Source organism: Eschrichtius robustus, chromosome 4 (genome assembly GCF_028021215.1).
Source record: "Eschrichtius robustus isolate mEscRob2 chromosome 4, mEscRob2.pri, whole genome shotgun sequence".
Lineage (NCBI taxonomy): Eukaryota > Metazoa > Chordata > Mammalia > Artiodactyla > Eschrichtiidae > Eschrichtius > Eschrichtius robustus.
Window position 1 is genome coordinate 76149687 of NC_090827.1, and position 14439 is coordinate 76164125.

A 14439-nucleotide genomic window follows, 5' to 3' on the forward strand; every position below is an offset into this window, starting at 1 on the left:
CTTGCTGTGATTTATGTCATAGAGTGTTCTGCCTATGTTTTCCTTTAAGAGTTTTATAGTGTCTGGCTTTACATTTAGGTCTTTAATCCATTTTGAGTTTATTTTTGTATATGGTGTTAGTGAATGTTCTAATTTCATTCCTTTACATGTAGCTGTCCAGTTTTCCCAGCAGCACTTACTGAAGAGGTTGTCTTTTCTCCATTGTATACTCTTGCCTCTTTTATCAAAGATAAGATGACCATACGTGCATGGGTTTATCTCTGGGCCTTCTATCCTGTTCCATTGATCTATATTTCTGATTTTGTGCCAGTACCATACTGTCTCATTACCGTACCTTTGTAGTATAGTCTAAAGCCAAGGAGCCTGATTCCTCCAGCTCCGTTTTTCTTTCTCAAGATTGCTTTGGCTATTCAGGGTCTTTTGTGTTTCCATACAAATTGTGAAATTTTTTGTGTTAGTTCTGTGAAAAATGCCAGTGGTAGTTTGATAGGGATTGCATTGAATCTGTAGATTGCTTTGGGTAGTAGAGTCATTTTCACAATGTTGATTCTTCCAATCCAAGAACATGGTATATCTCTCCATCTGTTGGTATCATCTTTAATTTCTTTCAACAGTGTCTTATCGTTTTCTGCATACAGGTCCTCTGTGTCCTTAGGTAGGTTTATTCCTAGGTATTTAATTCTTTTTGTTGCAATGGTAAATGGGAGTGTTTCCTTAATTTCTCTTTCAGATTTTTTCATCATCAGTGTATCAGAATGCAAGAGATTTCTGAGCATTAATTTTGTATCCTGCAACATTACCAAATTCATTGATTAGCTCTAGTAGTTTTCTGGTAGCATCTTTAGGATTCTCTATGTATACTATCATGTCATCTGCAAACAGTGAGAGTTTTACTTCTTCTTTTCCAATTTGGATTCCTTTTATTTCTTTTTCTTCTCTGATTGCTGTGGCTAAAACTTCCAAAATTATGTTGAATAATAGTGGTGAGAGTGGGCAACTTTGTCTTGTTCCTGATCTTAGTGGAAAGGGCTTCAGTTTTTCACCACTGAGAATGATGTTTGTTGTGGGTTTGTCATATATGGCCTTTATTATGTTGAGGTAAGTTCCCTCTATGCCTACTTTCTAGAGAGTTTTTATCATAAATGGGTGTTGAATTTTGTCAAAAGCTTTTTCTGCATCTATAGAGATCATCACATAGTTTTCATCCTTCAATTTGTTAATATGGTGTATCACACTGACTGATTTGCATATATTGAAGAACCCTTGCATTCCTGGGATAAACCCAACTTGATCATGGTGTATGATCCTTTTAACGTGCTGTTGGAGTTTGTTTGCTTGTATTTTGTTGAGGATTTTTGCATCTATGTTCATCAGTGATACTGACCCGTAGTTTTCTTTTTTTGTGACATCTTTGTTTGGTTTTGGTATCAGGGTGATGGTAGCCTTGTAGAATGAGTTTGGGAGTGTTCCTCCCTCTGCTATATTTAAGAAGAGTTTGAGAAGGATAGGTGTTAGCTCTTCTCTAAACGTTTGATAGAATTCACCTGTGAAGCCATCTGGTCCTGGGCTTTTGTTTGTTGGAAGATTTTTAATCACAGTCTCAATTTCAGTGTCAGTGATTGGTCTGTTTATATTTTCTATTTCTTTCTGGTTCAGTCTTGGAAGGTTGTGTTTTTCTAAGAATTTCTCCATTTCTTCCAGATTGTCCATTTTATTGGCATATAGTGGCTTGTAGTAATCTCTCATGATCCTTTGTATCTCTGCAGTGTCAGTTGTTACTTCTCCTTTTTCATTTCTAATTCTGTTGATTTGAGTCTTCTCCCTTTTTTTTTTTTGATGAGTCTGGCTAATGCTTTATCAATTTTATCTTCTCAAAGAACCAGCTTTTAGTTTTATTGATCTTTGCTACTGTTTCCTTCATTTCTTTTCATTTATTTCTGCTCTGATCTTTATGATTTCTTTCCTTCTGCTAACGTTGGGGGTTTTTTTGTTATTCTTTCTCTAATTGCTTTAGGTGTAAGGGTAGGTTGTTTGAGATATTTCTTGTTTCTTGAGGTAGGATTGTATTGCTATAAACTTCCCTCTTAGAACTGCTTTTGCTGCATCCCATAGGTTTTGGGTTGTCGTGTTTTCATTGTCATTTGTTTCTAGGTATTTTTTGATTTCCTCTTTGATTTCTTCAGTGAACTCTTGGTTATTTAGTACTGTATTTTTTAGCCTCCATGTGTCTGTATTTTTTTACAGTTTTTTTCCTGTAATTGATATCTAGCCTCAGCGTTGTGGCTGGAAAAGATACTTGATATGATTTCAATTTTCTTAAATTTACCAAGGCTTGATTTGTGACCCAAGATATGGTCTATCCTGGAGAATGTTCCATAAGCACTTGAGAAGTGTATTCTGTTGTTTTTGGATGGAATGTCCTGTAAATATCAATTAAGTCCATCCTGTTTAATGTGTCATTTAAAGGATGTGTTTCCTTATTTATTTTCATTTTGGTTTATCTGTCCATTGGTGAAAGTGGGGTGTTAAAGTCCCCTACTATTATTGTGTTACTGTCGATTTTCCCTTTTATGGCTGTTACCATTTGCCTTATGTATTGAGATGCTCTTATGTTGGGTGCGTAAATATTTACAACTGTTATATCTTCTTAGATTGATCCCTTGATGATTCTGTAGTGTCCTTCTTTGTCTCTTGTAATAGTCTTTATTTTAAAGTCTATTTTTGTCTGATATGAGATTTGCTACTGTAGCTTTCTTTTGATTTCCATTTGCATGGAATATTTTTCCATCCCCTCACTTTCAGTCTGTATGTGTCCATAGGTCTGAAGTGGGTCTCTTGTAGACAGCATAAATACGGGTCTTGTTTTTGTATCCATTCAGCCAGTCTATGTCTTTTGATTGGAGCATTTAATCCATCTACTTTTATGGTAATTATCGATATGTATGTTCCTATTACTATTTTCTTAATGTTTTGGGTATGTTATTGTAGGTCTTTTCCTTCTCTTGTGTTTCCTGTCTAGAGAAGTTCCTTTAGCATTTGTTGTAAAGCTGGTTTGGTGGTGCTGAACTCTCTCAGCTTTTGCTTGTCTGTAAAGGTTTTAATTTAGCCGTCGAATCTGAATGAGAGCCTTGCCGGGTAGAGTAACCTTGGTTGTAGGTTTTTCCCTTTCATCACTTTAAATATGTCCTGCCACTCCCTTCTGGCTTGCAGAGTTTCTGCTGAAAGATCAGCTGTTAACCTTATGGGGATTCCCTTGTATGCTATTTGTTGCTTTTCCCTTGCTGCTTTTAATATTTTTCTTTGTATTTAATTTCTGATAGTTTGATTAATATGTGTCTTGGCATGTTTCTCCTTGCATTTATCCTATATGGGACTCTGCACTTCCTAGACTTGATTGACTATTTCCTTTCCCATATTAGGGAAGTTTTCAACTATAATCTCTTCAAATATATTCTCAGTCCCTTTTTTTCCCTCTTCTTCTTCTGGGACCCCTATAATTTGAATGTTGGTGCGTTTAATGTTGTCCCAGAGGTCTCTGAGACTGTCCTCAATTCTTTTCATTCTTTTCTCTTTATTCTGCTCTGCAGTAGTTATTTCCACTATTTTATCTTCCAGGTCACTTATCCCATCTTTTGCCTCAGTTATTCTGCTATTGATTCCTTCTAGAGAATTTTAAATTTCATTTACTGTGTTGTTCATCATTGTTTGTTTGCTCTTTATTTCTTCTAGGTCCTTGTTAAACATTTCTTGCGTTTTCTCCATTCTATTTCCAAGATTTTAGATCATCTTTACTGTCATTATTTTGAATTCTTTTTCAGGTAGACTGCCTATTTCCTCCTCATTTGTTTGGTCTGGTGGGTTTTTACCTTGCTCCTTCATCTGCTGCGTATTTCTCTGTCTTCTCATTTTGCTTAACTTACTGTGTTTGGGGTCTCCTTTTCGCAGGCTGCACATTCGTAGTTCCTGTTGTTCTTGGTGTCTGCCCCCAGTGGGTAAGGTTGGTTCAGTGGGTTGTGTAGGCTTCCTGGTGGAGGGGAGTGGTGCCTGTGTTCTGTTGGATGAGGCTGGATCTTGTTTTTCTGGTGGGCAGGACCACGTCTGGTGGTGTTTTGGGGTGTCTGTGACCTTATTATGATTTTAGGCAGCCTCTCTGCTAATGGGTGGGGTTGTGTTCCTGTCTTGCTAGTTGTTTGGCATGGTGTGTCCAGCACTGGAGTTTGCTTGTCGTTGGGTGGAGCAGGGTCTTAGCACTGAGACAGAGATCTCTGGGAGAGCTCTCGCCGATTGATTTTACGTGGGGCCAGGAGGTCTCTGGTGGTCCAATGTCCTGAACTCAGCTCTCTTACCTCAGAGGCTCAGGCCTGACACTTGGCTGGAGCACCAAGACCCTGTCAGCCACACGACTGTAGAAAACAGTAAGTTCAATCTCATTATGTGAAGGCCTCACTCTGGCTTCACCTAATAGGGTTCAAAGAGTACAGGTGATTTCAATCTGGTTCTTGTGTTCATCTTCTTTTCTTCACCCAGGCTTCCCACCAACCTGTTCCTGGGAATTCCCTGGCTGTCCAGTGGTTAGGACTCCGAGCTTTCACTGCCGAGGGCACGCCATCAATCCCTGGTTGGGGAACTAAGATCCCACAACCCGCCTCCAAAAAGAAAAAACACCTTTTCCTGAGGAGAAAGTGTCACTCCATGCTTCTGGGAAAGGCTCTTCCAGTGACTTGTAACTGCTAATTTTAATTTGTTCATTTTGTTAGTCATCTTGGTCCAAAATAAGATAAGCAGATTTTCAAAGGTTTTCTTTTAAAAATCTGAATTATCATTGCTAATTAAAGTGTACATTTTTGACAAATATTTCTGGAATGACAACTGTAGTATCAAAAGCTTTGATAATATTTAAATCTTTTGACTTTGTAATAAACTTGTTGCTATGTTACAGTAAGACAGGGAGGTATAAAATAATTACCTTGAAAAACATCTCTACTTTAGGTGGGTAGAACTTATATCCTTCCTTGACACCAGGATTTCTTTTGAGAAAAGAACCAGTTGCTATTCTTCTACAAACCCATTCAATTGGAATCATTTCACACTTAGGTGCAATGAAAGCTGTCTCTCCACATTTTCTGGTGAAAGCAGTTTTGATACCTACAGATTGATGACAAAAAGAAAAAAAAGCATTAAAATTGTATTTAAAAAACGGAGATCTGAGGCCTAATAAAATTCTACCCTTTACAAAAAACAAAACAAAAAGCCTATGTAGCCAAATGCATTACCCTTAAATGGCATACCAAAAACAAATGTAATTTTTTTTAAAAAGGCAGAACTAGGAAAAAAAGTATTAATATGGCTTTCTACTGCTTATCAGAATATTCAGGAATATTTCATGTTAATGTTGCAAGGCAAGCTGGATCAAAAAATCTGGGTCCCAATGTTTTTACCATCATTTATCTGTTCAAAAAATACTATCTCCTCTGCCACTGTGCACCTAACTTTGCACAAGGCACATGACTAAGTGGCACTAAATTATCTCTAAATCAGATCTGGTGGCAGAATTCTCATTCTATGGTCCGGGCTTATATGGGCCTTGTAAAATATTAATCTATTTATCATAATAAGATACAGCCCTAAATTTTGGACAGCCTTTTTCTCTCCATATTTAAAGCAAAGAGTCCTTGAAAAAAGCATTCAACAGGTAGCAGCAGGAACATGGAGGCCAATTTGGCCAAGAGCAAAGAAAATATTTGCCCGTCCTCTCTTCACTCTTATGCCAACTGTTACTGGAAAACTAAGATAAAGAGCTAGTTTATGTGGCAGCCATGAAAAATAACAACCTCTCTAATAATAGTTACAATGTATTATAAGCTATATGATCCAGCAATTCCACTCTAAGTATATACACAAAAGAACTGAAAGCAAGGTCTCAAACAGATATTTGTACACCAAAGTTCACAGTATCATTATTAACAAGAGCCAAAAAGGGGGAAATAACCCAAGTGTCTAACAACAGATGAGTGTAGTGGACAGACAAAATGTAGTTTACATACAATGAATTACTATTCAGTCACAAAAAGGAGGGAATTCTGATATATGCTACAGCATGATGAATGATTCATTATGAAAACATTATGCTAAGTGAAATAAAGGTGAAAATTGTATAATTCCACTTATATGAGGTACCTAAAATAGGCAAATTCATAGAGACAGAAAGTAGAATAGAGGTTATCAGTGGAGAGTTATTGTTTAATGGGTCAGAGGTTCTGTCTGAAATGATGAAAAAGTTCCAGAAATTGATAGTGGTGATGGTTGCACAACATTGTCAGTGTACCTGAACACCACTGAATCATACACTTAAAAATGGTTAACATGGTAAATTTTATGTGTGTATATTTTACCACAATTTGCAAGACCTACTTTAGGTCAGGCATTATAAATTCATTTTCTTTTTGCTTAATCCTCATAGCACCTGATAAGGTATGATGTTCATCCAATGAAACAGATAACAACACTGAGACACAGGAGTTACGTCAGCTAGTACTAGGTAAAGCAGGGTTTCTAACCCACACTGTCTGAACTCTTTACGCTGCTCACTTAACCACTATGCTATACCGCCTCTCCTAGACGTGTTATTACATCATAGCACTAACATGAATTAAAATATCTCCTAGAAACCTGCATGGGTTTAACATAATGCTCATCTTTGGGCTACAATATTAGTACCTCCAATCCCCATCTAAACCTCTAATAAGATCAAATTTTTCTTATCAGGAAAGGACTGAAGATCTTTGATCTTATGTATGTATCTATGTATGTATGTACCTATGTATGTATCCATATGTAAAGGAAACCTACATTTATGGAAACCCTGTATCATGCTGAGTGTTTTATTTATTTATTTAAAAATATTTATTTATTTATTTATTTTGGCTGCGCCAGGTCTTAGTTGCAGCACACGGGATCTTTAGCTGTGGCATGCAAACTCTTAGCTGCAGTATGCATGTGGGATCTAGTTCCCTGACCAGGGATAGAATCCAGGTCACCTGCATTGGGAGCATGGAGTCTTAGCCACTGGACTACCAGGGAAGTCCCCGAAGTATTTTACATATTATCTCATTTAACCATACATAAAATTTTTGAGGTAGCTGTTATTATTCACATTTTACAGTGAAAGAAGTAGAGGCTCATAGCAGTTAAGTAACTTAACAAGTTAGGTCATGCTGCCAATCCGTAATGGAGCCTGGACCTGAAATGCACTATCCAGTTTTTAAACCTGTACTGTTTTCTCCACCTTCCCTCTGGGTTTAACCAGGAAGATTCAATTAAAACAGGGAAAAGAATAAATTGTAGACTTCCCTGGGGGCGCAGTGGTTAAGAATCCAGCTGCCAATGCAGGGGACACGGGTTCAAGCCCTGGTCTGGGAAGATTCCACGTGCCGCTGAGCAACTAAGCCCGTGCGTCACAACTACTGAGCCTGTGCTCTAGAGCCCGCAAGCCACAACTACTGAAGCCCACGCACCTAGAGCCTGTGCTCCACAACAAGAGAAGCCACCGCAATGAGAAGCCTGCTCACCGCAACAAAGAGTAGCCCCCACTTGCCGCAACTAGAGAAAGCCCTCATGCAGCAACGAAGACCCAACACAGCCAAAAATAAATAAATTTATAAATAAATAAATAAATTAATTGTTGTATGCTGCACGAACAGCAACTCTGGGAAAGAATGTTAGAAGTGTCAATATTTAGGCCATTTTAACCTTTAATGAATGATTGGGATCATGGGCAGGCAGATGATTTAAATCAATCCTTAACTTGAGGTGGTAAGTACATGTCTGGGTTTAAGAGGTTTGTTACCTAGTAGTCATATTTGCTCAGTTGTCTATCAAGCTTGATAGACTAGCATCCAAATCTATTGTTCAAATATACACAACAGTTATTGTTACTCAGAGGAAAGTCCTCCCCTATATCTAAGGGAATCAAAACCACAGAATCAACTTATGGTAATGATCTTGTACATTAAAAAAAAAAAATTGCTACTAAGAAAAAAAAGAGAGATTCAGTTTAGATGATATAATGATTGCTTCTAATATACGTGTTAATCATTAAAGCAAATTCCATGGCTTCATATAGTGAGAAAAAGAAATCCTCCCATTAGTCTCAGTTGTTTACAAAATTCAAAACGCCTATCAAGACTACTAAGAAAATGTAAATGTCATTTCACATTCTGAATTACAATGGCCAAGTATGACAGCGCTGGAGCCATCCCTCTATTAAGGTTGCCCAGCTCCCCACCTGTGGTTTAACAACTGCAAGACTATTAGTCATATCACTACTATCACACCAAAATGTAATCATAGTGCGTTTCTGTGCAGGAGGGAACTGAAACTTAAAAGGTTAAATTTTGATTTTTTAGTAATGAGACTAAATTCAGGAACTTCAAAATTCAGGTACAGCATGTATAATACAGTCTTTTATAGTTTGCTCATGAGTGACAAAGAGAAAACTAGAATTGTGATTTACTGATTCTCATTCTGGTGCTTTTTCCATTCGAATTTCTAGAAATATCTTAATTTCGAATATATCCCTGTTTATAAAGAAAGCAGTTTTATTTTACTTTTTTAATAAACTTATAACTTTTTAATTTTAGTTTTATTTTTGGCTGCGTTGGGTCTTCGTTGCTGTACGCAGGCTTTCTCTAGTTGCGACAAGCAGGGGCTACTCTGTATTGCAGTGCACGGGCTTCTCGTTGCAGTGGCTTCTCTTGTTATGGAGCATGGGCTCTAGGCGTGTGGGTTTCAGTAGTTGTGGCACGTGAGCTCAGTAGTTGTGGCGCAAGGGCTTAGTTGCTCCGTGGCACGTGGGATCTTCCTGGACCAGGGCTCGAACCCATGTCCTCTGCATTGGCAGGTGGATTCTTAACCACTGCGTCACCAGGGAAGCCCCAAGAAAGCAGTTTTAAATAGACCACTGATGGTCAACTAGACATAGCATTTAACTACTAGCAAGTAAAAATTATATAAGGCTTAATAGAACTCTTAATCCATACCCAAAACTAATCATCTGTTTAAGAATTTTTAAAACCTTAGATTTTCCACAGTATATAAAACCTGGAAAACACCTTTCAGCATTTCTTGTGAACCAAGTAAGTTTTAGCTATGTTAAGTATGCCAAATAGATGATTGCTGGAGTACTTCACATGGATGACCAACCTTCCCAGCTGCATGCAGGACTTTGAGAGTCAAAACTATATCACCCTAATTCACCTGTTCTTAAGCCCTGGCAAGTACACTGAATAGGTGCCATATTAAATAAGCAAATAAAAACTTGGGCCTGTACTTATCCCCCATTACTTAAATGCATATATATAATCCCATAGAGGGGTACAATTACTATGGGGACACAGAAGCTAGTTGTATTGTTAAGAGCTTATAGTGTCTAGCAACTATAAACCATTTTAATGTGTATGGGGAGGAGATAACTTGTGAGGTTAAAAAATGGAGCACTTATTTGTACTGCAAAAGAAACCTAATATTAGTTTGATGCTCTCTCTAGAAATCTACTCAGTCATTGGGAAACCACCAATCAAGGAGGCCTTGAAGTAAAAGTCCTGGGTTGTATTAGTTATGAACTGAGGGAGGTGCTTTAAATTTACAGCAATATTTTCACCCTCAATGCATAGAGGGATTTATGATATGGATGACAATTTAGGCTGTCAAGTAAACATATTTTTTACACATTAATTAAAAATGTGAAACAGGGTACTTTGGAAGAGGCAAAACTACTCAAGAACCTATTCTGTATTGATGGAATGGGTTTAACTTGAATTACCTTGTTATTTTGTGGAAGGCACATCTATCTTCACTGGAAACAAAGGTATTAAATTCCCCTTTGGATTTAAGAAAGAGTAATTAATTAATTTTAATTACTAATAATTAAGATTAATGCTTACTGGAAAATCTAAGAAATGTGAGGGCAACTGGGAATACTGGAAGTAAAAGGAGACAATATTATTAAACTGTAAAATTAGAACCGGAATGATAAAGAACAAAGCTTTTACTTTATAGATAAGGAACTGGACGCTTCACACGTTGAATGATCCAAGGCACAAAATCTCTTACACTGTAGGCAAAGAGCTCAAATCTTTTGCTGGCTGAGATTTTATACACTACAGACCGATCAGCTTTTGCCTGAATTCCTGCAGAAAAACCGTTATCCTAATTTCCCTTCTTTCACTCCAAATGCCCTCCACAGAATGTTTTGATCTGAATTTCATCTTTCGAATAGATTTCTCTATTGGAAATAGTCTTCATTCAGTTTTAGAGCAGGAGGTAACCCTGCAGATCTTGATCTAGTCCAAATCTCTCACTTGGGGAATGGCAGGATGAGAAAGCGAGGTTGCAGTCTTCAATTACTTTTTAGGGCTTTCAAGTAGAAGAGGGATTTGAAGTTCTGTATAATCTCCAACAGGTGGAGCAAATTTATATAGAATTTTAGGGACTAAATTTCAATTCATCAGTTAGAGCTGCCAAACACCAGAATGTGCTTCTTTCACAGGTTAAGTTCCTTAAGTTCCTTCACAGGTAAGCCTCTCCTAAGATGTCCTAGCAGAGGAAAGTTGCAGAAATACATGCCAGACAAAGACTGTAGCAAACTGTTAAGATTCCTTTTAACTAACTGAATGATACTACTTAAGTAATTCCAAACCAAGTAAAGTGTTACAGTGAAATTTAAGTTTCTGGTTTAATTTAAATAAGTTTAGCATGTGAGACATCCCCAAACATGTTGTTAAACCAGATAATGCCGTCTCCCCATTAAAGAGATCAGAGTGGTATGTGTGAAAGGGAGGAGGCTGTAGCGGGAGTCACTTACCTGCTTCCTATATAACAACTGAAAAAAAAATAAATCAACTGGTAATCAACATCTTATTTATCCAAATAATGTCATTTCCCCATGAAAAGGACCAGTATGTATACGTGAGAAAGAACATGAAGGGGGAGGCTACTAGGAGAGCCACTCACCTGCTTCCTGTAACAGCTGAAAAATACAACTGGTAATTTTATTTGAGATTGCAGCTTTTCCTTCAAGGTGATTCTTTCTGGCTGCATTTCCTGCTGTGATCTGGTCCTTGGACTGCAGGAGGACTTTTCCTGGACTATCCAACAATTCATAGACTTCTTTTGTTTTACCCTCATAGAGTTTTCTACCAATCTTCAGTACTGTGGAAATAAAACAGAAACATCAGATTTCAGGAAGTTTCGTAGAGAAGATAATTTAGAAGACTAAATTGTCTAGAACGATGAATCAGTGAACATAACGTAATTAAATAATTTTAATAAAAATGAACTCATCTGCACAGAACCTTACACTCTACAATTTTCAATGCATCATCAATTTCATTCATAAAATTTTGTGACGAATTTTAATTATGTAAATAATTATATAGATTAGGAAACTAAGTATCAAAAAGTAGAGGTCACACAGTTAAGAAATAGCAGAGCCAGAAAAAACCCTGTCTTCCGATATCTAATGCTGTGTCGTGCTCTTTTCACCATCAACCTGCCTCTCTCACAGCAGAACTGAAGTAGAATTAGTTAAAATACATTAAAGTTAATGCAACAACATGAGTAGTTTCATATATGTTCTCACAATACAATAACTAAACTAGCTTGCAGGGAAAAAAATGCTGTATTTTTCCCGTCTTCTGCTTTCCATGGCAGGCAAAATGGGAAAGTTCAGCCAGATGTGTTTCTTGATTTCAAGCTAATGTGCAAAAGGGGGCACCTCCACCCACTGAAGTTAGCCCATTTGGAAGCACCCCCCCATCCTTGATCCCCTCTCCTCACTAACAGCTATAGAAAACTGTGAGAAGTAAGGACAAGAGAATCCAATTTTGATGCAGGTCATCAGACCTAAAGAAAAGTAGACTTGGGTCATTAGAAAGAATGATTTCGATGAAGATCAGACATAATAGACATTTAAGGACTTAAAATTTCCAAGAGAAGAAATCACCCCTCATTCTCCCAGAACATCAACTCATTCTCAGTATCTGCATTTTTTAGTGTCCATGTGCCAGGTACTAGGGATGTACCAGTAAACCGAGTTCCTGCTCTCAAGTGACTGGAGTCTGAGGGAAGCTGAAATTAAACATCATAATCAGTATAATGGGAGAAATACACAGACTATGGGATCACAGGTTCATAGCAGGATCACTTAACCTAACCTCTGATGTCTAGACGTCAAAGAAGGAAGTCTAGAACAAAGTGAGGATTAGGCTGAGATCTGAGGAATAGTCAAAATTTAGCTGGAAGATGGCAAGGGGTAGAGAGTGGTGGTGAAAAAGACCAGGGGATGAAAGAGCGCCTGGCAGAACTTCAGTATGTTTGGAGCACTGTGTGTGTACATTGCTGTTGGGGGTGAAGGGGTGGGAGCAGGATAGGGTAGCAGCTAAGGAGTAGAAAGGGAAGGCAGGAGATAAGCCTGAGGAATTGGGCAGGGGTCATATAACCAGTTAGTGAAGGTAAACAAAACAGTTACAATTCAGTTTAATAGTTGCCACTGCAGGGTACCTAATTCAGAGGATGAATTCCCATCCTCTTATTGTAATGTCTTGATTCACTAACAAGGTTTAAAAGGTCCTTCCAAGAATGGAGTCCCAGCTCAGGGCTCCAAATTCAGATTTCTCTATTCCCTTCCTAGAACTCCATCTTTGTAACTGAATCTCTATATCCTCCTCTCAGGCTTCTAACATGCTCTTCCTTAGGCCTGAAACACTGTTTCCTTCCCTTCCATTTCACTACTCACCCTTCGGGTCTCACAAGCCATGCTGATTGAGTTTACACTTTATCCTAGGAACAACTATAAAGCTTTTAAGTACCTCAGTAAAATGACAGAGTTTCTATATTAGAAAGACCATTATGGCTGCTGTGTGGAGCATGAAATGAGGAGGGGGTGGGTGGAGGAAAACTAGAGACTGAGAGACCACTTACGATGCTGTGGCAGCAATCCAGGCAAAAAATGTCCTGGTCTAAAGAAAAAGCAGTTGGGTAAGACTCAAGATATTTAAAAGGTAAAAGTTTTTATAACAATTGATTCAATATGGGGGATAAAAGAAGGGAAAGTTAAGATGTTGCCTGGGTTAGATAATTCGTACCTACTGCTCCTCTCTCTTGATTTAGTTGAATCGGTATGTACGTATGTATTTATTTACATATGGCCTCGCTGTGCGGCTTGTGGGATCTTAGTTCCCCAACCAGGGATCGAACCTGTGCCCCCTGCAATGGAAGCAAGGAGTCCTAACCACTGGACCGCCAGGGAATTCCCTGAATCGGTATTTATTACTTAATTTTTAAACAGGGTAGGAATTTCAACTAATGGATAGAAATAACATAACATCATAGGAGACATTTGCTATAAGTGCCAAAATGCCTGCTACAAATTCATAGATGAATTCAGAAGAGATTGATGAGGACTGAGAATAATTCATAGAGTTGACATTTAAGAGTACTGAAAAGTACAGAACTTCTACAAAGAGGTAAGAACATCTAGGACTGTGCTGTCCAATAACGTAGTCACTAGCCACATGTGGCTATGAAATACTTGAAACGCGGCTACTCCAAATTGAGATGATGTTAAGTTAAGCGTAAAATACACAGTGAATTTCAATATGAAAAAAAGGTTTGCAAAAATCACAATTTTTTATATTGATTACGTGTTGAAATGACACTACTTTGGATTTATTGGGTTAAATAAAATATATTAAATATAATTTCACTTGTTTCTTTTTACTTTTCAAAATGTGGCTACTAGAAAACAAAGTTACATATAGTGTCACATTATATTTCTATTAGACAGCACTGTTCTAGAAGAAACAGCAAAAACAAACATAGAGAAGAGTAAACTTGGCGAATTAACCTGCCTGGAATGTAGGCTTAGGATTCATAAGAGAGAAAAACCTAAGTAAGGGTTGAAGAGGTAGGAAGGAAGCAGTATGCAGGATGTGAATGAAAGGTTCTTCAGACTGGATTTCAATAGTTTTCACATTGCCAGAGAACAGTTTTTGGGCAATGAAGTGCCATTTAGAAACCATAAAAGTGAAAATTTGGAAAAATTAACCTGCCAAAAAAAAAAAGCAAGATGGAAGGAAGTGGAAGAGCAAAGATTTTAGAGATCTGTCAGTTTAGAGGTATGGCAGGGAAAAGTCTGGTCTAATGCATTTATTTTATGGAGCTGTTACTTGTTACCAGGACCATTTTGTTTAGTCTATAGTTTTTTACCTAAATTTAATTTTTCTATGTGGAAGAGAATGTAGTGACCGGGCAACACAAGGAATTTGGTTCACCGTAAGTTTAGAAATAGGGTATGGGGGCTGGGAGACAACGTTTTACAGTAAAAATAGCACAAACGATCTTTCCTGAGGATCCTAATCACGAGTGGCCAAAATGATTATA

The 14439-nt window shown here is 37.7% G+C and overlaps 1 protein-coding gene across 3 annotated transcripts in view; it reads right to left on the bottom strand.

Moving 5' to 3' along the window:
* Positions 1–14439, bottom strand: part of PAICS (phosphoribosylaminoimidazole carboxylase and phosphoribosylaminoimidazolesuccinocarboxamide synthase) — a 51214-nt gene that overhangs the window by 14743 nt on the left and 22032 nt on the right. For all 3 annotated transcript variants that reach the window (XM_068542897.1, XM_068542896.1, XM_068542895.1), the window contains 2 exons: positions 11011–11208; positions 4967–5145 (listed from right to left, as the gene is read on the bottom strand). In XM_068542897.1, coding sequence (XP_068398998.1) covers positions 4967–5145; positions 11011–11208 — 377 coding nt within the window. The remainder of the gene's footprint in view (positions 1–4966; positions 5146–11010; positions 11209–14439) is intronic.